This window comes from Parasteatoda tepidariorum, chromosome 2 (assembly GCF_982258835.1).
Source record: "Parasteatoda tepidariorum strain Cologne lab strain chromosome 2, Ptep-v5.0, whole genome shotgun sequence".
Lineage (NCBI taxonomy): Eukaryota > Metazoa > Arthropoda > Arachnida > Araneae > Theridiidae > Parasteatoda > Parasteatoda tepidariorum.
The window spans coordinates 38845100-38869694 of record NC_141756.1 but is presented as its reverse complement, the minus strand read 5'-3'; the positions used below and the strand labels follow the sequence as shown (position 1 = coordinate 38869694).

Here is a 24595-nt window from a genome sequence, read left to right as displayed (position 1 = left end):
AATAGGCTAAAAGCAAGAGAAGATAGGAAATAAGCAAGAGAAAATAGGCTAAAAGCAAGAGAAGATAGGGAATAAGCAAGAGAAAATAGGCTAAAAGCAAGAGAAGATAGGAAATAAGCAAGAGAAAATAGGCTAAAAGCAAGAGAAGATAGGAAGTAAGCTAAGTAAAATGGAGAACGAATGATACAAAAGCGAAAAAAGGAATGAGACAATTGAAGGAAATGTGTGAGACAAAAGAGAAAATGAGCGAGACAAAATTGAGTAGGGAATAGGACAAAAGCAAGTAGGAATTAAGATAAAAAAATAAAATGAAGTGAAACTGAACAATAAATAAAAAAATCTGAACTGAGTGTTCAACGAAAATGAGCAAATCTCTGAGTGACATAATTGTAACATATTTCTACCACCAATATAAGAAAGATACTCTATTAAATAAGTAAAACAATTATTGCTAAAATATATCTTTATTTTAGATTTGATTCTAAGGCTATCAAATTTTGTCACCTAGATGAATAATCAATAATTCGAGTTATAATGCTTAATTAATCAACTTTAATCAAATTATCTGATAAAAATGTCTTTAAGAATAAACAATTAAATACTTATCAATAGTAAAAATGTTGTTATAAAAATTCTCGTACTTAAAATATTAAAATCATAAATTTAATAAAAATCTTAAAATAAAAATTATATATAAATGCAAGTATAGTTTGTTTTTGTTTAAAAGGAACAAAATGTTATTTATTAGGGTTTTGACAAATTTCTGGACATTATTTTACTTATATGCAAACATTCAAAATTTAACTATATTTGATGCAAAATTGTTTACTTTGTAACAGACATGGAATGTAGAAATATGTGTAACACCTTATGCATCTACGTTTACTTTGAAATTACTTAATATCAACAATATAACGCTATGTAAATTTAATAATCTCTTAATGTATTATTCTATATATACCATGTAGGCAAACAAATCATTTAATTAAGTTGATGTTAGTTCATTCTCTTATTTTTTATTGATTCTCGTCATTATTTCTCCGCATAAACTGCGTATATTGTTCTGAATGAGAAAATTATATGAAAGAGGCCATTATCTTAATTGTATTATGTTTACGAAAGCAATAAACCACATGCAAATAAAATTACATTCAAAAGGGTGTCTTATAAATAAACTGAATAAACAGTTTGGTGAGACAACACGGAACTCTAAATTAGTAAATAAAGTTTCAGGTTTATTAACTCATCCATTTTTTTTTCTCTTTGCGAAAAATTAAATTTAATGTGAAGTACTCAAAATATCAACCAGTCCAGAATTGAAATATTGGGATCAAACTTTTTGGATTTCAATATCTTCCCTATTCTCCTTAAGCCAAATACTAAGCCTAATAAAAACAACAGATGAGCATGGAGAAAAAAAAATCGAGTAAATAAAATTATCGCATTGTATGATTATGCATTTAAGTCAAACAAAATCTGGTTAAGAACTAAAATACATGGTATTTAAACCATTCACTTAGCATTAAATAAATAATCCGTGAGAAACCGTAATATATTACTTGATTAGAAACTTCATTCACTTTTAAAGTATACAGATTGGTAATAACAGTCGACATGTTTCAAGAGCTCAAAAATAGGCATTATTTGGTAATTTTTTCGCAATGGTGAAAGGTAAAGGTTGCATATAAGGTAGTCCCCTTGAATAACGAAGTTTCAGACGAGTTACATAAGGAAAATTAAAAAGTTATGTAAATTAAAAAGTTAATCCGCGCATTAATTAAAAAGTTATGCAAGGTGAAAAGTTTTCTTTTTTCCTGAGTACTCTACATATACCTTTTCGAAACTACTAGCAACCTAAAAACAAAAAAAATCACATTTTACGGGATATTAAGTACGGGATAGTTTATTTTATGACCACAGTTGAACAGCCAACCAAATTTGAGTTTAAGACTACCAATGTTCAACTCCTTAGCCTTGCAATTTTGAACCCAATACAGAAGGCAAGGGAAATCCTGGATCAATACCCCCAGAGGTATCGATTTGTTATGGGAACGTGGAGGACTTTGTGACCCATGCACTAATCATTCAATACACGGGAGGCTGGATTCGAACTACCGTTCTCTCAAACAAGAGTTCAACGCCTTACCAATCAGGCTATCCCAGCCCTGAGTACGGGGTATTGGTATTGAGTTTACACAAAATTAATTTTGGATCAAGTTGATTTCAGCTGTTTTGCACATCTGCGGTTTTATAAAAAACAAATCTTGCTGTATAAAAGATTTACTTTTAATGCTACTTATTAGAGTTTTTTCTGTCTTTCAAATCTGAGTTTGTTAATCTGATCTTTTTTTTTTCAAACTATTCCCTTCATGTATTCTTAGAAAAACCTATTGATTACTCAAAAAATAAATAAGTAAAATGAAAAAAAAAGGCTAAATATCTACGAGCTTCAGTGACAACTCTGTTTCGTTTAAATGTGGACTGAGTTCTCCCCATAAATGAATTTTATTCACATCCATGTTAAAAAGAACACACTTTACATCGATATGTCAAGACTAAGTTTTGATTAAATTTAAAAAAACGCACAAATATCTATCTATCTATGTATCTATCTTTATATCTATCTATCTATGTATCTATCTTTATATCTATCTATCTATACGTATATACAACGTCTTATATCCAAAGCCTGAATTTAAATTTAACAGGATACCTAACCTTTAATATCCGAACATGGTTAAATCAAAAATACTTAGTCATTTTAAAAAAACACTTTCTAAAATTACGTGGAAGAAAATCGTTTTGAAATTCAAAGTTTCCCCATATTTCAAAATAATTAGTTGCTTAAATGAACGTATAATTTATTTTGAAGCTTGAATCCCCAACACTGGACACGACTTTTCAAAATTATATATTCTGAATATATCTTAATATTTTCAACTGTAAAAGTTCCGAATTTAAGTAAGAACTTTAAAAAGATTTTAATGTTTCAGGAATTATATCAAATATTATTTTTAAAATAAAATTTAAGTATAGTGAATTCCATAATTTGTTTTCAAGTGAGGGGAGTTAAAAAATTTGAAATTGAAACAGCGTTATTTTTATTACTTTATGTTTATACATGTTTTATGACAAGTAATTGTAATAATCCAATTTTTCGAGTAATGCAACACAATTTTAAACATTATTTATGCTTAATTTATCTACAAATGTAAAAAACTGAAGCAAGTAAGTACAATTATAAAAGAAATCTTCAGAACATGTTTTTCGATCCTTTACAGCGAGAATTTCAAACGTGAAATATAATAGAAAAGCTCGTACTCAATGAATCTAAGAACCAACTTATAAGAAATCGATCACGACTTTTCAGTTTTTAATTTTATTTACTTTGAAATAACTAAAAAAAATTAGAGAAATAGAAGCACCCTGCCAGTTTGTTGACCTTCGAACACAAGAACTAGGCAGGACCCCGCGTTAGGATGTTCTCTGCACGATTTCGGCCTGAGGGCCCTTCATTCAATCCTGCCACTAAGCATTTTCAAATAATAAATAAATAGATAAACTCCTTTAGGTAAAAAAGATTGACGTGGTTCTTTCTTTAGCTTTATTATTGAGCGATTCATTTTATTTATTTCTTTAACAATCTCATCCTTCTTATTACTATTAGCCATTTTTAAGTTGGCAACAGCGTCTGCACATCATCACTCACTTTGCATGCGTGATATGTGGAAAATAGTGAAGAATTTCTTTTTAAAGTTTATACTACAATCGAAAAAAGAACTGAAAATGGGTTTTTGAACTACATTAATATGCATTTTGAGAATCAAAGAGAAGATAAACTTTTCAATAATTTCTATTGTGAATTAGTTCAGATGTTTGAAGTCATCCTATAAGTTTAAGTTCAGTACATAGTATTATGTACATGTAAATAGTTCAGTACATATTCGTTAGTTTATACATATTCGATATTTTAGTACATATACACATTCTACATTACGCTAAAATATGCGTTTTGAGAATCAAAGAGAAGATAAAATTTTCAATAATTTGTATTGTGAATTAGTTCAAATTTTTGAAATCATCCTAAAAGTTTAAGTTCGGTACATAGTATTACGTACATGTGCATAGTTTAGTACATATTCAGTACATAGTATTTATTTAAGAAAAATGCGAACACAGTAATTTCACTCTTAAAAAGTTGGGACAGGCAAATAACACTTTATGCATACAGTTATCAAAAAAAAATTTTCAAAAATTTTTCTTTATTTTTTATAACGTGAATTCAAAACACTAAATGGTAATTAATACATATTATAATCACTTAAAATAAATAATACATATTCAAAGTTCAGTACTAAGTATTTATGTAATAAAAGAAAGTGTACTCAGAAATATTACTCAGAGGAACTGGGACAGGCAATTAACGATTTGACAGGGAAATGTTGTGGCTCTGGGACTAGTAAATAATAGGAATACATATTCGTAGTTTAGTGCATAGTATTTATTTAAAAAAAATGTGTACAAAATAATTTTACTAAGAAGAAACTGGAACAGGCAAATAACAATATGAGGGGGAAATGTTTTGGTTCTGGGACAAGTAAGTAATAGGAATACATATTCGAAGTTTAGTGCAAAGAATTTATTTAAAAAAAAATTGTATGAAGTAATTTTACTAAGAAGAAGCTGGAACAGGAAATAACAATTTGAGGGGAAATTGTTTTGGTTCTGGGACAAGTAAATAATAGGAATATATATTCGAAGTTTAGTGAATGAGATTTATTTAAAGAAAAATGTGCGCACAGTAATTTCACTCCAGGAGCTGGGGAAGGAAAATAAAAATTTGAGGGGGAAATGTTGGGATGCTGAAATTAGTAAACATGAAGAATACATATTCGAAGTTAAGTACATAGTATTCAATTAATAAATTTATGCACAGTAATTTTGCTCAGAAGGAGCTGAGACAGGCAAATAACAATTTGAGCCAGGAATGTTGGGATGCTATGACTAGTAAAATAATAGGAATATCTGAAGTTTAGTGCTTAGCATTTATTTAAAAAATATGCACACAATGATTTTACTTAGAAAAAGCTGGGGCAGGCAAATAATAATTTGAGGTGGGAATAATGTGATGTTGGGACAAGTGAATAATTGGAAATGTAAGAGAGTCTGGGACAAATAAAAATATTAACATTTTGCTTGCAGCGCTTAGCATGATGAAGTCATTCTGGTTCACTTATTGTACCAATCGCAAGAAAAGGGTTAATTAATTGGAAATGTTGAAGGAGCTATTGAACTAACAAATAGTAATAGGAGTATGAAATATAGGAGAAGCCGATATTAATACGCCCTAGTGCTTAAGTATTAACAGTATAGACATTCTTCTGATGTTTGTGAAGTATTTGAGAGTTATAGAGAAAACCTGCAGTGCAAGAGCCGCTTTTTGCATTACATGTGATTGTGAAATTTAAAATCTGAAAGGAGAAAGAACTTTTGGGGGAGAGCAGGGTCTCGTAATCAATAATAATGTTGGAGGAGTAAAAAAAATTAAGTATATTAAGAAGCGTGAACTTTTGAAGGTGCTATGGAACTAATATGTAGTAATTGGAGTACGAAATGTAAGAGAAACTGGATGGAGGATTATGGGAGAGCGCTATATAGCGTTAGGAATATCTTACACTTTCACATAGTATGCTTTTAAAAGTATACTTTCACATCGAATACATTTTGCAGTAAAGTGTTGTAAAATCACATTTTTTTAAAATTATACTTTTGTATCTGAAAGTTTGATTATTTGAATACCTCAGAATTTGAAATTCGCACAGACAAAAAAAAAATCGAACAATTTTTCAAACATTTCCTTATGGCTCCCAAGAAGTACTATAAGTACAAACTGACTCAAAAGGAATTTTGGGATATATCATAAACAAAATCTCCTGCTATCTATTCATTTATTTACATTTATAGTTCATTAAAGCATTATTAAAACTCATTAACAAATACTTTAATTATTTTTTATAAGCGTTTGTGCTGCATTTTATGCTGTATTTCGGTTTAAAGTATTATGGTAAATATAATAAAGCTCGCTTTAAAGATGCAGTGCCTATTTTTTAAAAGAGATACAGTGTCTTTTCAAAAAAGTCTCAGTTTAGTAAAATAATAAAAGGGAACATTATTCTAACGAAATATAAGTTTCTTATAAACATAAAAAAAATATTGAAACTTTTTAGTAAAAACAGAAATTGTAAAATGATTCGCATTGCGCATTACGATGTAGAAATGAAATTTGTTTTTCGCACCATGATTTTTATAACGACACTATATACTCTTTTTTGTATCACAATATCCTTTTTCTTTGTATTTATCACAATTCAATTTATAGAGCATGTATACAAAGTAGCCGATTTAAATAAAATTTTGATCCTTATTTACCAGACAGATTACTACATAATTTTCATTCTTTAAACGTAGCATATGATGATTTTAATAATCAAAAATGTATTAGAGTCAAATTAGATAAAACTAGCATTCAAAAAATCGTGAAGATCGAATTCAGTAATTGAAAACTTAATGAGGTTTTTATTATCATAATTCACTACGCATTCGCGAAATTTAATTTTCTTTGAAACTAAAATCGTTTCCCCTTTCAGGTAATTTTTTAATTGCATTCAACTTTTTGAAGAAACATAATGAATCTCAAAGTTTTTGATGGAAGGTCAATTGAGGGGCAATTCTTCAAACACTTGTGACCTGAGAAAAATCTCGGGCTCATAAGCGAGTTTGACCTTTAAAACGCAACATTAGTTCAATATCGTATTCCTAAATCATCTTCTCTTATTCGATAACCATCCATCAAGTTGCTGCGTTCGTAAAAGTGGCATACTTCATTTCGTTTTTAAAGTTGAATTCAGGCATTTGCTGGAGGTTAACTAATGAATGTCAAATTGTGGATAGCGTTTTAAAAGATGATCCCGTAAAAATCGTGCAGTTAGGAGGTGACAGCTGTTACGAAAATAAAAAATAGAAGCGCTTGTAATGTTAACGTTTAAACTATTGATTGTTTTGCTGAAATGAAAAATTTTCGGTTTCTTTCAGAGAAGAGCCATGAAATTGTCTAATATTTAAATTAATTAAATTTGTATGGCTGAAATATTTTAAGAATTTTACTTTATGCTCAAATTGAAAAGCAATAATGGACATCAGATACTGTAACTGGCAATTTAAAATAAAACAATTAGAGTCTAAAGTTATTATCTAATTTTAATAAAATGTTATCCCTTTGTTTTTTTACTCAATTTCAATTCAATAAAAATGAAAGGAAAATTAGCAAAGCTAACTTTTAAATTTTGTAAATTAAATATAAGTTTGATCAGAAATATATGATTCTTTAAAACATAAATATCTAAATATTTATAGTAATTATTAGAAAAAGTAAAAATTTATTTATATATTCCAAACAAATGTTGATTGACAATAAATTTGTTTATCAATTTATTGCTAATTGAGAGAAAAATAAAATTTTGGAGCTAATTCAGATAGTTATTGTTTGGTGATTTAAATCTGTTTTCAATACTTTCATAGAATCTATTTCCCTCGCTTATAGTAAAAGTGTTCTAAAAAAATTTGTCTCTTTTTCTCAATAACGGAATAAATATAGTGTGGTAGGCGAATCATGGGTTCCGAGTTCCCTTGCAGACAGGCTAAGCGTGGAAGGTTTTCGTAGTTTTCTTTTCCAAGTAACGCAAATCTGGTTTAGTTCCATCCAAAAGTCCTCCACGAAGGCCAATTTCTCCCACTACTTGATCCAGGAGTTCTCATTGTCTTTTAGATTGGATTCAAAATTACATGGCTACGGAGTTTAGCATTGGTAATTTTTTCAGCTATGTTTGCTTGATTCGTAATTTTCTTACTTTCTTAGAAATGTTCACTATACTGATTCAAATTAAGAAATTTATTCACATGAAGAGAATTTATATTTGAGTTGGTTCTACTATTGGGTGTATTTTTCAATAAAAATTAAATTATATTTTATGTTTATAACTATGTCTATTTGAATATTTACATTTTGAAATTCTTTTCAAAAAATAAGAAAGAATAATATTTTACTTTTAATTTTATTTTAAAATTAGTTATGTGTTTACAATAGACGATGTTCTGTAATGATTGCTCTTAAATATATTGGATAAAATATTCCATTCAAAAATGAAATAAAGGCGCATACACATTAAGGGTAGCAAACTAATATTTAAGCAATATAAAACAAAAAATGCTATAAAATTATACGAATCATTACTGATGAAAGCAGACATAATAAAAGTCTGTTTAAATGCCATGTTGTATCTATTAGAAACCGAGAGATTATGAGAAGCGTATGTTAGAAACGCTTCCTAGTTTCAATCGGCAGTCAAATTGGTTTTGATGTTTTAAGTTTTCCGCTTCTCCTCAGGGATTGAATAGATTTTGATTACCTTTTAATTTTTTTCACTTGAATGTCAATTTTAGAACCAAAGTCTCTAACTTCTGACTTAATCTTTAAAAAGTATTTTAAAAATATTGATAACAAATTTTTAATTTAAAAAAAAATAGCATATATATCTTTACTTAGTTTACTTAAAACTTATTTTTTCTCAAACTTGAAAGCATAAATTTAACTAATAGTTTTCGTTTCATACAGTGTTTTATTGCTCTATTAGTTATTAAATAATAAAATTTAATAGTATCATTTAAAACTTAAGAAATTTTGATAAGAGTAGTATAGGCGGCACTACAGCGTACAGCGGGGGGTCCCTATTCCTGACGTCATCATGGAAAGTCAAGGGTTGCTTATTTCTGCCCAATCGGAAGTTGCTTATTTCTACCCCAACCGGAAGTTGATTATTTCTGCCCGCTTGCTTATTTCTGCCCGCCTGAAAATCGAAACTTCGTCTGCAGCGTCATGGGGAGCTTATTTCTTTTTTTTCTTAAGCCTAATATATTTTTAGTTTCGGTTTCTGTTTTTAATTTAGTTTCGTTTTTTAAATATTATTTAATTTATTAGTTTTTTGAGGGTGGCAACACTTATTATTTTAATATTAGTTTTTAAGGATGGCAACATTTAGAAACTTTGTTATTTGGGGGAGAAATTGTGTATTATGAAGTTATGACGTCATCTTTTATTACATAACACATAAATGATATCATGCTTTCGATCTAGTGGCGCCATCTGTGTAGGAATAAAATGACTTTAAATCTATTTTAATATTTAAATCTGTTTTAATATTATTTATTAAATATAATTAAGGCTGAGGATCGAACTCGCGCCATTAAAAAGCCTTCGTGGGTCAGTAGTTGGATATCATAAACACTGACCCACGAATGCTTGGTTAGATATGTGTTAATAAGTTAAACTTTTGTATTCTGAACACGTGTATAAATGAAAAGGATTTGATATCGATATCATCCTGCAGTCTCATCGATATATTTTTCACTTAACCTGTGACAGTTATTAAATAATTATTTCTGCCCCTCTTAATGTTATGATAGCTTTCTCTGGGTTGGCAACGGTACTGACCATACACATGTTAAGATTTGACGTGTTTTTGTGTGATAACACAACTACTGGTTACAGAGCGAGTCATTCTGATAACATATAACAAGCTAGATCTTGGGCTATGACGCATGTGTTGAATTCAGTTCCTTTCACTTGCGCCGGTAAATAGTTAAGCATGTGACAGTTTAACATTTTTCTGATTGGTTGTTAGAGTTATACTTTCATGATTTGGCAACTAGAAGGATAGAGTGACTTAATTTCCCCTACCCCCTCTTATATTAGTATTTCACTTGTTCTTCTGTTGTGTCTCGATTAAGTTTTTGAAAAGTTTTTCAATTAACTATTTCGTTATGGACGGTTATTTAAAGAGAAAACATGCTGAAACTGAAGTAAGTACTATTGATTTCTTAGTAATTTACTATGCTTTTAAATTTATTGTTAATAGAATTGTTTTATTTTAACTTCTAGCACTAATTCGTTTTTAGGCAGAGCATGTGACAAAACTTAGTTAACTTTAAAAATTTTATAACTACGTTATTTTTATTATATTGATGATAAATAGTATATTGATAATGTTAAATAGTATTATTTATAAAACTACTGAGATGCGTTAATCTGAATCTTTAATTAACCAAGATAAAGTAAATTGTTTTGTACATTTTAATTAATTATTTTTATTTTGTTAATAATAAAAATTACTCATCTTCTTAGTTACAAATTAGGAATAGTTATTATTTTTTTTCATTGCGTAATCTAAATGAAGTTAATATTTCTTAAATTAACTTTCTATTTGTTAAAATTTATTAAGTATGTTTACTGTGAATATTAAAAGTATTAGAATTAAAGGTATATTAATTTTAAATTAATAAATATTAGTTTATACGATTAGGTATTTTTTATCCCTATCGTTTGGATTTACGGCTATCAATGTTGTCATTTTTGAACCCAGAAGACAATGGAACTCCTAGATCTTGAGACAATACATGTCTTCGAAGTGGACTTTGTGAGTACCCATGTTATATGAGGAGGAAGACTACGAAAACCTCCTACCCTTAGTCCGACGACAAATAGTGGGATTGGTTTCGTTAACCAGTATCCTGTGAATGTACAGAGATCAGAGGAAAACTTAAGGTTTTAATAAAATAAATTTGAATAATTTAAGAAATACTATATGAATTCTAATGGTGTCATCTATACTTAAAATGTTAGAAAGACACTATATTAATAACTCTTAATTTTAGTTATTTTTTAACGTAAATACAGTTGATATAAATGGCTATAATTATTATTTACCTATTTAATATTACCTATTATTAACCTACTCAATAAAAAAATACACCCTTTAATAATTAATACCAAAAAGTTTCATAAAAACTAGAAACTTATTACAAAAATATAAAAATTATTTTTGAAAAACTAGAAATTTTTCACAAAAGTAAAATTATTTTCTGAAATATTAGAAAATCTCCCTCAGTAATACAAATATTTTCTAAAAACTAGAGCATTTTGTTAAAAATAATAAATAACGACATATTTATATTATCAATTATATATTAAATTTCCTTAAAATTTCAAATGAATTATTTTAAATCTAAGAAACATGTAATGGGAATTTTTGCCGCTTTAAATTCAATTATATTAAAAACATGTAATGGGAATTTATCGTTTTATTACGTCGTTTTATTCAGTTATTACAATATACGATTCATTTATTACAATATTATTACAATTACGTCGTTTTATTCATTTATTCCATCGTTTTATTCGTTTTATTACAATTTAATATTATAATAATGCAAATAACTTACTTTATTTTCAAATTAGGAATTAATTTGAAACTATCTATAGCCTTTCTATTTGAAAGTATATATTTAAATGATACTGATTACAGAACTTGAACACGATATCTATTTCTCACAAAATTTTACAAAGATAATGTCTGTCCGGGACGTTTGGGGCTTATCCACGTTTTATCAATTAGTCATAATAACATAGTGCTTCATACTTGTTATAGAACGTGGGAATACAACTATTTCTTAGAAAATTGTTAAGAAACATATGATGTATGCTCGCAGAAGTGATTGAGTGAAACTTTGAATATAATGTTATTTATTTTATTAAAATATATTTTGTCTTTATTGATCATTTTCACATGTGAAAAAGTTTATATTATCAAGAAAAAATTACACTCTTTAATAATTAATAGAAAAAGTTTCAGAAAAATATATAGAATTTTCTGAAAAACTAGGAGATTTTAGCAAAAACTTAAATATTTTTATAAAACTAACAAATTTTTAACAAAAAAAGTAAAAATATTTTCTTGAAAGAGAATTTTTTTTTGTAAAAGCATAAATATTTTCTTAAAAGATGGAAAATTTTTAACAAAAAGTTAAAATTTTTAACAAAAAGTTAAAATTTTTTCTTAAAAGATCGAAAAATTTTCTTAGAACATAAATATTTTCCTAAAAGATAGAAAATTTTTAACAAAAAGTTAAAATATTTTATTAAAAGACAAACTTTTTTGCAAAAACGTAAATATTTTCTAAAAAGATAGAAAATTTTGTGAAAAAGTTTGAAGCATTTTTATAAAATTAGCAAATTTTTAACAAAATCTTTAAAAGATAGAAGATTTTTTGTAAAAACATAAATATTTTCTCAAAAGATAGAAAATTCTGTTAAAAAGTTTGAAATATTTTTATAAAACAAGTACATTTTTTTGCAAAGAGTTAAAATATTTTCTTAAAAGCGAACGTTTCATATTTGTTTTTGTAAAAAGATTTATTTTAGACAGAACTCAGGAGGTAAAGACTTTTACTTTGCAAATAAATTCTTAATCGTAGTAATCGAAAGGAGTTATGAACATTATCATAAACATTTTAACTGTGTGTTGTTAATTATTTTTCTTGGTGTCTCAAAATTTTCTTTTTTTTATTGTAGGAAGGAAACAGAAAAGGATTCTCAGCTTTAGTCATTGATTTTGAAGGTTTTCAACTTTCATCAGGGGCATACATTGTCAAAGAACTTGCTTTTCATGCTGTAAAAGGTAATTCCATTACCGGAGTGTGTACATTCCAACCACCGTTTCCGTTTGAAGAACTTCCAACACAACAGAAAATGCAATATTCTTGGACAGTCCGAAATATTCATCAAATAGATTGGAACCAAGGAGAATTACCCTACGTTAAATTTCATACTATGTTGACTTTTTTGTGTGATATGTATTCACATATCTATGTGAAAGGACTCGGAAAACGGAAATTTTTAGAAATTCTAACCGGCAGAGTGTTTTACAGTTTGGAAGATTTTGGCTGTCCTAAAGTAGATGAACTGATACCAACTTTTTCATCGTGCACTATACATTCACTAGATTTTAAGCATTGTGCTCTCGTTAAAGCGAAAGCATTTGGACGATTTCTACAAGACCTATAAATAGGACAAGCACTCGGAATTCAGCATAAAGTTGTTCCTGGAAGTAATATAGTAAATCTTATAAATGACTTTTTTGCGAAATAGAAAATCAGCTCCAGTGGGGGGAAATGTATTTTTAAAAACATTAAACGATGTTCAATTACCAGAAAATTTATATGTCAATAGAAAAATTGTATAGTTAAAATAAAATTTTTAAGAAAGCCGTGATGTATGCTCGCAGAAGTGGCGAGGTGAAACTTTGAATAAAAATGTTATTTATTTTATTGAAATATATTTTGTCTTTATTGAGCATTTTCACAGGTGAAAAAGTTTATATTATCAAGAAAAAATTTCACCCATTAATAAATAAATAATACAAAAAGTTTCAGAAAAATATCTAGAACTTTTTGAAAAACTAGGAAATTATTACAAAAACCTAAATATTTTCTTAAAAGATAGAAAAATTTTGTTAAAAAGTTTGAAATATTTTTATAAAACTAGCAAATTTTTAACAAAAAGTAAAAATATTTTCTTAAAAGAGAAATTGTTTTTATAAAAACATAATTACTTTCTTAAAAGATATACAAAACAAATGAAATAAAACAAAAATACGACCACCGAAGCCGACGTCTTCAGGGGGTACCGGCCCCGGTAGCCATTAAAAACAAAACCATTTCTATTTGAGGGAGAAGCAAAAGCTTAAAATATCTCCCTCAGTACCCCGATGGTTTTGTATAGAGGTCCAGGAAAAACAAGATACATTCAAAAGAATAAACAAATTACGAAAAGAAAATCAATAAAAATCATCAGAAAATTAAAAACTCACAGTCACAGGTCAAGAATCAACATCAAAAGCGGAGGAAAAGAAAACACTAAAAACTGAAAAACAACGCCCCCTATAATAATGCGCAGTAAAAGTTTAAAAATGATATGAAAAGGTCAGGAGAAGGAGATACGTAGATAAATTAATAGAATGCTTAACTGGGGCTGCTCAGTTAAGACTAGAATTGCGCCCTGTTAAAAGAAAAAATACCTAAAAACCATCAATCATTTTTTTAATTAAAAAATTAACATTACAAAAATTAAAAGGAAAATCATTTTTACTCAAATTATTTAAAAAATTATCCACAGCTTCTCGAAAACTTTCAACATTATTACAAATTTTCTTGATCCTAACTAATTGCGAAAAAACAAGATTTTTGAATATATTACTACACAAATTAGTTTTAAAGTTGCAGAAAAAAATAACATTAAAATTAAAGGCTTTTCTTTTATCAAACACACCAATTTTAATAAAATTGTTAACAATATCAATTTTAAAATCTAAATATTCAATATTAAAGCAATTTTCATTAGTTTTTTTCAGGACCAAATCACCAGGATAAATTGTATAAATAAAATTAAAATCGTCACAATTAAACAAAATCAAATCATCAATATATCGGAAAGCATTAAGTACTTTATGTTCAAGAAATTTAGCCTCAAAAAAGTGCAAAAAAATGTTGGCAAAAGCCCCAGAAAAGGAATTACCTTGTGGAATTCCAATAATTTGTTTATAAAAATCTAAACCATTAAAAAGAACATTCTCAAAAAGATTAAACTTGCATAAATCTAACCAGTTAAACCTATCAATTTTTTCATCAAATAAATACTTGTCATAAATACCTTCACAAATCTCAATAATTTTTTCATGTGGTATGCTGGTATACAAATTTTCAAAATCAAAAGTGTTAATGCTGGAAATATCATTACTTTTAATAAAATCCAAAACTTCAACATTACTTTCAATAATAATATTTTTTTCTTTTTTAATTTTAAGCAAAATAATTTTTAAAAAACAAAAAAACCTTTTACTAATAGAGATGGGAGTCTGGATGGAGGATGAACTTTGTAGAAAGTAGTATTTAAATATGGGTCCTTGTCCCACACTCTGAATGCTTCATAGAACCAACGGATTCTCCTGCCTTCATGATTCAAAATTAATGTTAAAATGATTTTATAGAAAATATTTATTGATCTAACTTAAAGTAATCATCTTAAAATCTTAACGAATTAGGAAATAATGTAACATTTTTATTTCTTTTTAACAAAATTTTCTAGTTTTTCAGAAAATATTTATGTTTTTACAAAAAATTTTCTCTCTTAAGAAAATATTTTAACTTTTTGTTTAAAATTTGCTAGTTTTATAAAAATATTTCAAACTTTTTAACAAAATTTTCTATCTCTTAAGAAAAATATTTATGTTTTTACTAAAAATTTTCTCTTTTAATAAAATATTTTAACTTTCTGTTAAAAAATTTCTATCTTTTAAGAAAGTAATTATGTTTTTATAAAAACAATTTCTCTTTTAAGAAAATATTTTTACTTTTTGTTAAAAATTTGCTAGTTTTATAAAAATATTTCAAACTTTTTAACAAAATTTTTCTATCTTTTAAGAAAATATTTAGGTTTTTGTAATAATTTCCTAGTTTTTCAAAAAGTTCTAGATATTTTTCTGAAACTTTTTGTATTATTTATTTATTAATGGGTGAAATTTTTTCTTGATAATATAAACTTTTTCACCTGTGAAAATGCTCAATAAAGACAAAATATATTTCAATAAAATAAATAACATTTTTATTCAAAGTTTCACCTCGCCACTTCTGCGAGCATACATCACGGCTTTCTTAAAAATTTTATTTTAACTATACAATTTTTCTATTGACATATAAATTTTCTGGTAATTGAACATCGTTTAATGTTTTTAAAAATACATTTCCCCCCACTGGAGCTGATTTTCTATTTCGCAAAAAAGTCATTTATAAGATTTACTATATTACTTCCAGGAACAACTTTATGCTGAATTCCGAGTGCTTGTCCTATTTATAGGTCTTGTAGAAATCGTCCAAATGCTTTCGCTTTAACGAGAGCACAATGCTTAAAATCTAGTGAATGTATAGTGCACGATGAAAAAGTTGGTATCAGTTCATCTACTTTAGGACAGCCAAAATCTTCCAAACTGTAAAACACTCTGCCGGTTAGAATTTCTAAAAATTTCCGTTTTCCGAGTCCTTTCACATAGATATGTGAATACATATCACACAAAAAAGTCAACATAGTATGAAATTTAACGTAGGGTAATTCTCCTTGGTTCCAATCTATTTGATGAATATTTCGGACTGTCCAAGAATATTGCATTTTCTGTTGTGTTGGAAGTTCTTCAAACGGAAACGGTGGTTGGAATGTACACACTCCGGTAATGGAATTACCTTTTACAGCATGAAAAGCAAGTTCTTTGACAATGTATGCCCCTGATGAAAGTTGAAAACCTTCAAAATCAATGACTAAAGCTGAGAATCCTTTTCTGTTTCCTTCCTACAATAAAAAAAAGAAAATTTTGAGACACCAAGAAAAATAATTAACAACACACAGTTAAAATGTTTATGATAATGTTCATAACTCCTTTCGATTACTACGATTAAGAATTTATTTGCAAAGTAAAAGTCTTTACCTCCTGAGTTCTGTCTAAAATAAATCTTTTTACAAAAACAAATATGAAACGTTCGCTTTTAAGAAAATATTTTAACTCTTTGCAAAAAAATGTACTTGTTTTATAAAAATATTTCAAACTTTTTAACAGAATTTTCTATCTTTTGAGAAAATATTTATGTTTTTACAAAAAATCTTCTATCTTTTAAAGATTTTGTTAAAAATTTGCTAATTTTATAAAAATGCTTCAAACTTTTTCACAAAATTTTCTATCTTTTTAGAAAATATTTACGTTTTTGCAAAAAAGTTTGTCTTTTAATAAAATATTTTAACTTTTTGTTAAAAATTTTCTATCTTTTAGGAAAATATTTATGTTCTAAGAAAATTTTTCGATCTTTTAAGAAAAAATTTTAACTTTTTGTTAAAAATTTTAACTTTTTGTTAAAAATTTTCCATCTTTTAAGAAAATATTTATGCTTTTACAAAAAAAAATTCTCTTTCAAGAAAATATTTTTACTTTTTTTGTTAAAAATTTGTTAGTTTTATAAAAATATTTAAGTTTTTGCTAAAATCTCCTAGTTTTTCAGAAAATTCTATATATTTTTCTGAAACTTTTTCTATTAATTATTAAAGAGTGTAATTTTTTCTTGATAATATAAACTTTTTCACATGTGAAAATGATCAATAAAGACAAAATATATTTTAATAAAATAAATAACATTATATTCAAAGTTTCACTCAATCACTTCTGCGAGCATACATCATATGTTTCTTAACAATTTTCTAAGAAATAGTTGTATTCCCACGTTCTATAACAAGTATGAAGCACTATGTTATTATGACTAATTGATAAAACGTGGATAAGCCCCAAACGTCCCGGACAGACATTATCTTTGTAAAATTTTGTGAGAAATAGATATCGTGTTCAAGTTCTGTAATCAGTATCATTTAAATATATACTTTCAAATAGAAAGGCTATAGATAGTTTCAAATTAATTCCTAATTTGAAAATAAAGTAAGTTATTTGCATTATTATAATATTAAATTGTAATAAAACGAATAAAACGATGGAATAAATGAATAAAACGACGTAATTGTAATAATATTGTAATAAATGAATCGTATATTGTAATAACTGAATAAAACGACGTAATAAAACGATAAATTCCCATTACATGTTTTTAATATAATTGAATTTAAAGCGGCAAAAATTCCCATTACATGTTTCTTAGATTTAAAATAATTCATTTGAAATTTTAAGGAAATTTAATATATAATTGATAATATAAATATGTCGTTATTTATTATTTTTAACAAAATGCTCTAGTTTTTAGAAAATATTTGTATTACTGAGGGAGATTTTCTAATATTTCAGAAAATAATTTTACTTTTGTGAAAAATTTCTAGTTTTTCAAAAATAATTTTTATATTTTTGTAATAAGTTTCTAGTTTTTATGAAACTTTTTGGTATTAATTATTAAAGGGTGTATTTTTTTATTGAGTAGGTTAATAATAGGTAATATTAAATAGGTAAATAATAATTATAGCCATTTATATCAACTGTATTTACGTTAAAAAATAACTAAAATTAAGAGTTATTAATATAGTGTCTTTCTAACATTTTAAGTATAGATGACACCATTAGAATTCATATAGTATTTCTTAAATTATTCAAATTTATTTTATTAAAACCTTAAGTTTTCCTCTGATCTCTGTACATTCACAGGATACTGGTTAACGAAACCAATCCCACTATTTGTCGTCGGACTAAGGGTAGGAGGTTTTCGTAGTCTTCCTCCTCATATAACATGGGTACTCACAAAGTCCACTTCGAAGACATGTATTGTCTCAAGATCTAGGAGTTCCATTGTCTTCTGGGTTCAAAAATGACAACATTGATAGCCGTAAATCCAAACGATAGGGATAAAAAATACCTAATCGTATAAACTAATATTTATTAATTTAAAATTAATATACCTTTAATTCTAATACTTTTAATATTCACAGTAAACATACTTAATAAATTTTAACAAATAGAAAGTTAATTTAAGAAATATTAACTTCATTTAGATTACGCAATGAAAAAAAATAATAACTATTCCTAATTTGTAACTAAGAAGATGAGTAATTTTTATTATTAACAAAATAAAAATAATTAATTAAAATGTACAAAACAATTTACTTTATCTTGGTTAATTAAAGATTCAGATTAACGCATCTCAGTAGTTTTATAAATAATACTATTTAACATTATCAATATACTATTTATCATCAATATAATAAAAATAACGTAGTTATAAAATTTTTAAAGTTAACTAAGTTTTGTCACATGCTCTGCCTAAAAACGAATTAGTGCTAGAAGTTAAAATAAAACAATTCTATTAACAATAAATTTAAAAGCATAGTAAATTACTAAGAAATCAATAGTACTTACTTCAGTTTCAGCATGTTTTCTCTTTAAATAACCGTCCATAACGAAATAGTTAATTGAAAAACTTTTCAAAAACTTAATCGAGACACAACAGAAGAACAAGTGAAATACTAATATAAGAGGGGGTAGGGGAAATTAAGTCACTCTATCCTTCTAGTTGCCAAATCATGAAAGTATAACTCTAACAACCAATCAGAAAAATGTTAAACTGTCACATGCTTAACTATTTACCGGCGCAAGTGAAAGGAACTGAATTCAACACATGCGTCATAGCCCAAGATCTAGCTTGTTATATGTTATCAGAATGACTCGCTCTGTAACCAGTAGTTGTGTTATCACACAAAAACACGTCAAATCTTAACATGTGTATGGTCAGTACCGTTGCCAACCCAGAGAAAGCTATCATAACATTAAGAGGGGCAGAAATAATTATTTAATAACTGTCACAGGTTAAGTGAAAAATATATCGATGAGACTGCAGGATGATATCGATATCAAATCCTTTTCATTTATACACGTGTTCAGAATACAAAAGTTTAACTTATTAACACATATCTAACCAAGCATTCGTGGGTCAGTGTTTATGATATCCAACTACTGACCCACGAAGGCTTTTTAATGGCGCGAGTTCGATCCTCAGCCTTAATTATATTTAATAAATAATATTAAAACAGATTTAAATATTAAAATAGATTTAAAGTCATTTTATTCCTACACAGATGGCGCCACTAGATCGAAAGCATGATATCATTTATGTGTTATGTAATAAAAGATGACGTCATAACTTCATAATACACAATTTCTCCCCCAAATAACAAAGTTTCTAAATGTTGCCATCCTTAAAAACTAATATTAAAATAATAAGTGTTGCCACCCTCAAAAAACTAATAAATTAAATAATATTTAAAAAACGAAACTAAATTAAAAACAGAAACCGAAACTAAAAATATATTAGGCTTAAGAAAAAAAAGAAATAAGCTCCCCATGACGCTGCAGACGAAGTTTCGATTTTCAGGCGGGCAGAAATAAGCAAGCGGGCAGAAATAATCAACTTCCGGTTGGGGTAGAAATAAGCAACTTCCGATTGGGCAGAAATAAGCAACCCTTGACTTTCCATGATGACGTCAGGAATAGGGACCCCCCGCTGTACGCTGTAGTGCCGCCTATACTACTGATAAGCGTATTTTTTTTCTTCAGGTACAAAAAAAATTATGCATTAAATATTAAGAAATAGATTAAGAACATCAGAAAAAATTATTATTAAAATATATTAGTAAACACAAGTGGCGTTCTGAAGTTAAAAATGAAATCATGACTTAATTGTTTTTAAAAGTGCAGCGTGCTGTTAAAATAACAAAAGTAATGTTTAAATTCTAAAGAATAGCTTAAACGACGCAAATTAATTGCACTCATCAAACTTAGAAGATTAAAAAAAAAGTCTTCTAGAGTTAAAATAAATGAGCATTTATACAACATCCATTACTCAAACTGATTCGTGCACTCTATTATGAAACTCTTCAAGTTAAAATATAAAAATAAAAATTTTTGGAACTAAGTTGTATGCGGAAATTGATACACGAGAACTTTTTCTCCCATCTTCTTCTGGAAACTATTTAGGTGAGGAGATTTTTGTTGTTCTTTTAAGTTGGTATCTTCGCAAACAAGTTTAAAAAGCCATTTTCATCCCAGAAAAACAGACCTCAAAACTTGTGTGGCGCCACCACGCGAGCAATTATTTTCTCATTTCTTAGTTTTCTTCGTTCTTTTTTTTTCAATCATTATTTTTCTACAAGATTATTCTTCATTGTTTTTTCCCTCTGCTTTTCGTCCGCCAAACTTCGGACAAAAGCTTTTTTCTCGTATATCGATTTCAGTTCTTTGTTTTAATCGTTATCCTTAGTCTTTCTCTGAATGAAAGTTTGTTGAAAAAGTAAATAGCGCGAAAAGTGAAAGTGATTTGAAGTGAAGTGAAGAAAGCAATGGGATGTAACTTTTGTTCTTAGTTGATTTCTTTGTTTCTTGTTTTTCCTCTTTAAGTGTATGTATGCAATAAGCGATGCAATACTTTTAGAAAAGTGGTTTAATGAATCTAAATTGAGCAAACCATTTCCAAGTATTGAACACATATATATTAATAAAATTACGTAATAATTTGAAACAAATAATTCTATTTTGAAATGTAAAAAAATATGTTAGCTTATATTTTGTTTTTAAACTATTATTTTTAAATATTTAATCTTAATTAAGATTAGTTTTGAAAACGAGTTTAGTTCGGACTAGTTTATCTGGACAAAGCCTGTTTATGAAATGACGTAGTTGCTTTTAACTATGAAACACATTTCATCATTCTTAAAAAAAACTATTTGTGTCTTTCAAATTAAATTTAAAAAAAACACAAGAAACTTAAAACTTGACTTATATATTTATTAGTATTATTATTTGACTTAATAATTTTATTAGTTAGAGAGTTTCTTAATAATCATTTAATAATCATCTTATGAAACGTGTTTCGTTGTGCAATAATGCTTACTTATAAGCTTTTGCTTTCATTAAAAATTTCTAATCATAATCATATCTCTATTAACAAGCTATTGGTGGAAATAAAATCCATAGCAACTCTACGCTGTTTTCTCATAACAGATTCATATGGAATATAATTACTATGCAACCTTACTTTTCGTGTCTCCAAGTCTCAAATTGCAGAATTTATGAATGTTTATATTAATAATTGTTGCTTAAAGGTATTTTGAATTCTAAAATTATCTCTGTTACAATGTGGATTCTATCAAAAAGAATTGTTTATGTAGTTTTTATTTACAATAATTGCTTATGTTGTTAAATGTTATTACGCAATTCAAATGGATCTTACCTGGTATAGAGCTTGGTTCATAATATGAATCATATGAGACTACTTAGTAATTTTTGGATGTTGGTGAACGTTTGTAAATAGTCTGGAAATCACTAGCATGCTTTAAAAGCTAGCCTACTGATTTTAGTATTTAGAGAAGTGCTTAACAGCAGCATTGTTTTGTACTTTTAAATTTTAAAAAAATAATTATTGGTATAGGCTGCTTAATATAATTTTATTTGGATACTAAGAGTACCCAAATAAAACAATATGAAGTAATGAAGTCATCGAATTCAATGACAAGAACCAATACAAAATAAATGCAGTTAAATTTTTTTTATCAGGAATAAAGTTTTTAACCTGACCCAAAAGTTGGCATGCGTTTAAAGAAGATATCTTCAGTGAATTGAGCAGGCTAAAAGGACAGAATTTTAATAGACATCTGGATAGACGGCCGTCAGAACTCTTTTTGATTTCTGCAAAACCTCGAAACGTGCTGGTACAGCTAAATATATGAAGTGGATTTATGAAGCGGGTAGAATGCCATGCATTGTCAAAATAAAACCTAACTTTTCCTTCCAAAAATATTAGATTAGGTTCGTAATGCAGCGAAATTGTATTGACATGAATTTATTATTCTCGAAACAGTTTAAACGTATAGAACCTATTTCATAAGTAGTATAATTTATTGTACATAACACTACATTTTATTTTATTGAAAATACAACTAAAATGAATGATAGTACTCAAAAGTTTCTTTTTTATTTTTTATTTTATCACTGCCGACCCAAATTTTTTACGACTAAGCTTTACCAATATGGATTTACGACTATCAATATTAAATTCCATAGTCTTGAAATTTTGAACATAATTCAGAAGACAAAGGAACTCCTGGATCAAGGCATTGAGAGAAATTTGCCTTCGAAGAGGACTTTTTGGTGAAAGTAACCAGCATTTGCGTTACTTGGAGAAGAAAACCACGAACACCTCACATGGTTAGTCTGACGGTGAGGGAACTCTAACCGGTGATCTGTGAGGAAAATATCACAGGTTAGAGTTCCCTCACTATTGTGCTTCAACACTGTGGTTGACTCGAGTCTGGATCAAAATTCGAATCGATCAGCCATCGCTGGGATTCGAACCCAAGTCACTTCATTAGGAGGCGAGCGCTCTATACACGGAGACCCCCCGGCCCTCAAAAAAGTATTATTAAACTATGATTATATCCTTCATTAAAAGCTTAAATGATACTATATATTCTGATTATATAGGTATCACAACATTTAATATTACAACATATTTAAAACATATGGTTATGGATTTATGAAAAAAATTAAGCATTTAAACTATAATTAAAAGTTAATATCAACGTAATCATATTAAACTAACTACTTTTCTAAGAAATATATTTTGAATAAGTGAACGATAAAAAAAAAAGTTCTGTTTTATATTTTGAAAGGTATATTTTGTACGCGAATAACTCAGAGAACGAAAACACATTTCCCATTTTCAATTATGAAAATTAGGCGTAATTTTTTAAACTGGAATACTAGCAGCACGTTAAAAATCCCATTCGCTAATTAGCGAGAGCTAAAGGATCCCAAATTGCTGCAACTCCAAAAATAAACAAAACCATTTCCTGAAACTCTCTTTGCTGAGCATAATCTCCAAAAAATATTGAAATATAACCTCTTTAAGTGTATTATGAGAAAGAAAAGGAAGAATGAGATTAAATGAAAGTGATATCATCGGCCATATTGTTTTCCCAAACAACGAGAAATAAACGGTGGCACTTTGCAACCTTTGGCTTCAAGCAATTACTCTAATAGCAGCGTGCGTTTAATATACTTAATGCTTTTAGTTGAAGTGGAAATAGTACACGGTTCGGTTCTAACTCGCAAAGAGGGCGAAAATATATTTTTCTAACCTTTTTTTCTCCAGCTTTTATTGCTTTTCACCTTTTTCTTACCGAAATGATGAGGTGTATTAAAAGAGTACAATCGCAGTTACAGTTATGTTTTGCGAATAGGGTAATTTGAGAAATGCGATACATTTTCAGTCCATCATTATAAAGAGATTTTGGTTGCTCAACATGTGTAAATACTTACATTTGTTGATGGCTCTTTCTTCATGGTTTATAAACTCCTCCAGACTTTATATATATATATTTTTTTTATGTCTTGACTTTTTGCTTAAAAATTCAACTTCTAAATGTTGATAAATGCTTAATTTTGTAAAATATGCATTTACTATAAATGTTTGCCAACTATGCAAAATGTGTTACCAAACGATTTCCTAAATGTACTTTTAGTAGATCTTTAGTATTTATACATGAAAGACTCACTTGAATAGTTGTCTAATTCCACTTCTTTTTCTTTTTTTGCAGGAAATAATGAAAAAATAGAACTCAAACATTTCGTATCTTACTTTAGTTATCATAATCCCATTGTAAATGTTATAGATTTGGATATTTCTCCACTCGAAAATGATAATTAAAAGATGCGATCAATTGTGAATTGTAAGCAATGTTAATAAAGTTTGTCTTAAAGAAACAATAAGATTTCACTTCCTATTTTCCCTACCCCTTCCTATTTTCATTTCCACATTACGAAGTTTCACTTCCTCCGTTCGGAGGGACACCACACATTATTTTTTATTTATTTTTTATTTTTTAAAGCCGTCATAGCCACAATTTCATGCAAGTCATAGCTTTCCTATTTAAAAGCTAGTGGCAGCGTAAGCTTACTATTGGTTTACGCAGGATACCCAAAAGAAAACAAAATAAGAAAAACAGTAAGCTAATTTGACGATATGGCTCTGTATCTTAAAAAGTGGAATTGTTCCACATTTTAAAAAGGTCTTTAGTTTCATGCATACAGCTTTAATCAAAAAAGTGATGGAAATAAAAACTCAT

The 24595-nt window shown here is 27.6% G+C and overlaps 2 protein-coding genes and 1 long non-coding RNA gene across 4 annotated transcripts in view; 1 reads left to right on the top strand and 2 right to left on the bottom strand.

The window, feature by feature from the left end:
- The window catches only part of LOC147815233 (uncharacterized), a 135287-nt gene that overhangs the window by 50863 nt on the left and 59829 nt on the right, over positions 1 to 24595 (bottom strand). The window lies entirely within an intron of this gene.
- Positions 9560 to 13119, top strand: LOC147815235 (uncharacterized). Its single transcript, XM_087157226.1, has 2 exons — positions 9560 to 9915; positions 12464 to 13119. Exons 1-2 carry the CDS (start codon positions 9877 to 9879, stop codon positions 12953 to 12955), a joined length of 531 nt encoding a protein of 176 aa, XP_087013352.1. The 5' UTR covers positions 9560 to 9876; the 3' UTR covers positions 12956 to 13119.
- LOC147815234 (uncharacterized) lies at positions 15633 to 19178 on the bottom strand. The gene is made up of 2 exons (XM_087157225.1): positions 18837 to 19178; positions 15633 to 16288 (listed from the first exon to the last, which is right to left on the bottom strand). Exons 1-2 carry the CDS (start codon positions 18873 to 18875, stop codon positions 15797 to 15799), a joined length of 531 nt encoding a protein of 176 aa, XP_087013351.1. The 5' UTR covers positions 18876 to 19178; the 3' UTR covers positions 15633 to 15796.

Coding starts and splice junctions, on each gene's coding strand:
- LOC147815235 (XM_087157226.1), top strand. CDS start 9,877: ATGGACGGTTATTTAAAGAGAAAACATGCTGAAACTGAA. Junction 9,916..12,463: donor GAAAACATGCTGAAACTGAA/GTAAGTACTATT, acceptor TTTTTATTGTAG/GAAGGAAACAGAAAAGGATT.
- LOC147815234 (XM_087157225.1), bottom strand. CDS start 18,875: ATGGACGGTTATTTAAAGAGAAAACATGCTGAAACTGAA. Junction 16,289..18,836: donor GAAAACATGCTGAAACTGAA/GTAAGTACTATT, acceptor TTTTTATTGTAG/GAAGGAAACAGAAAAGGATT.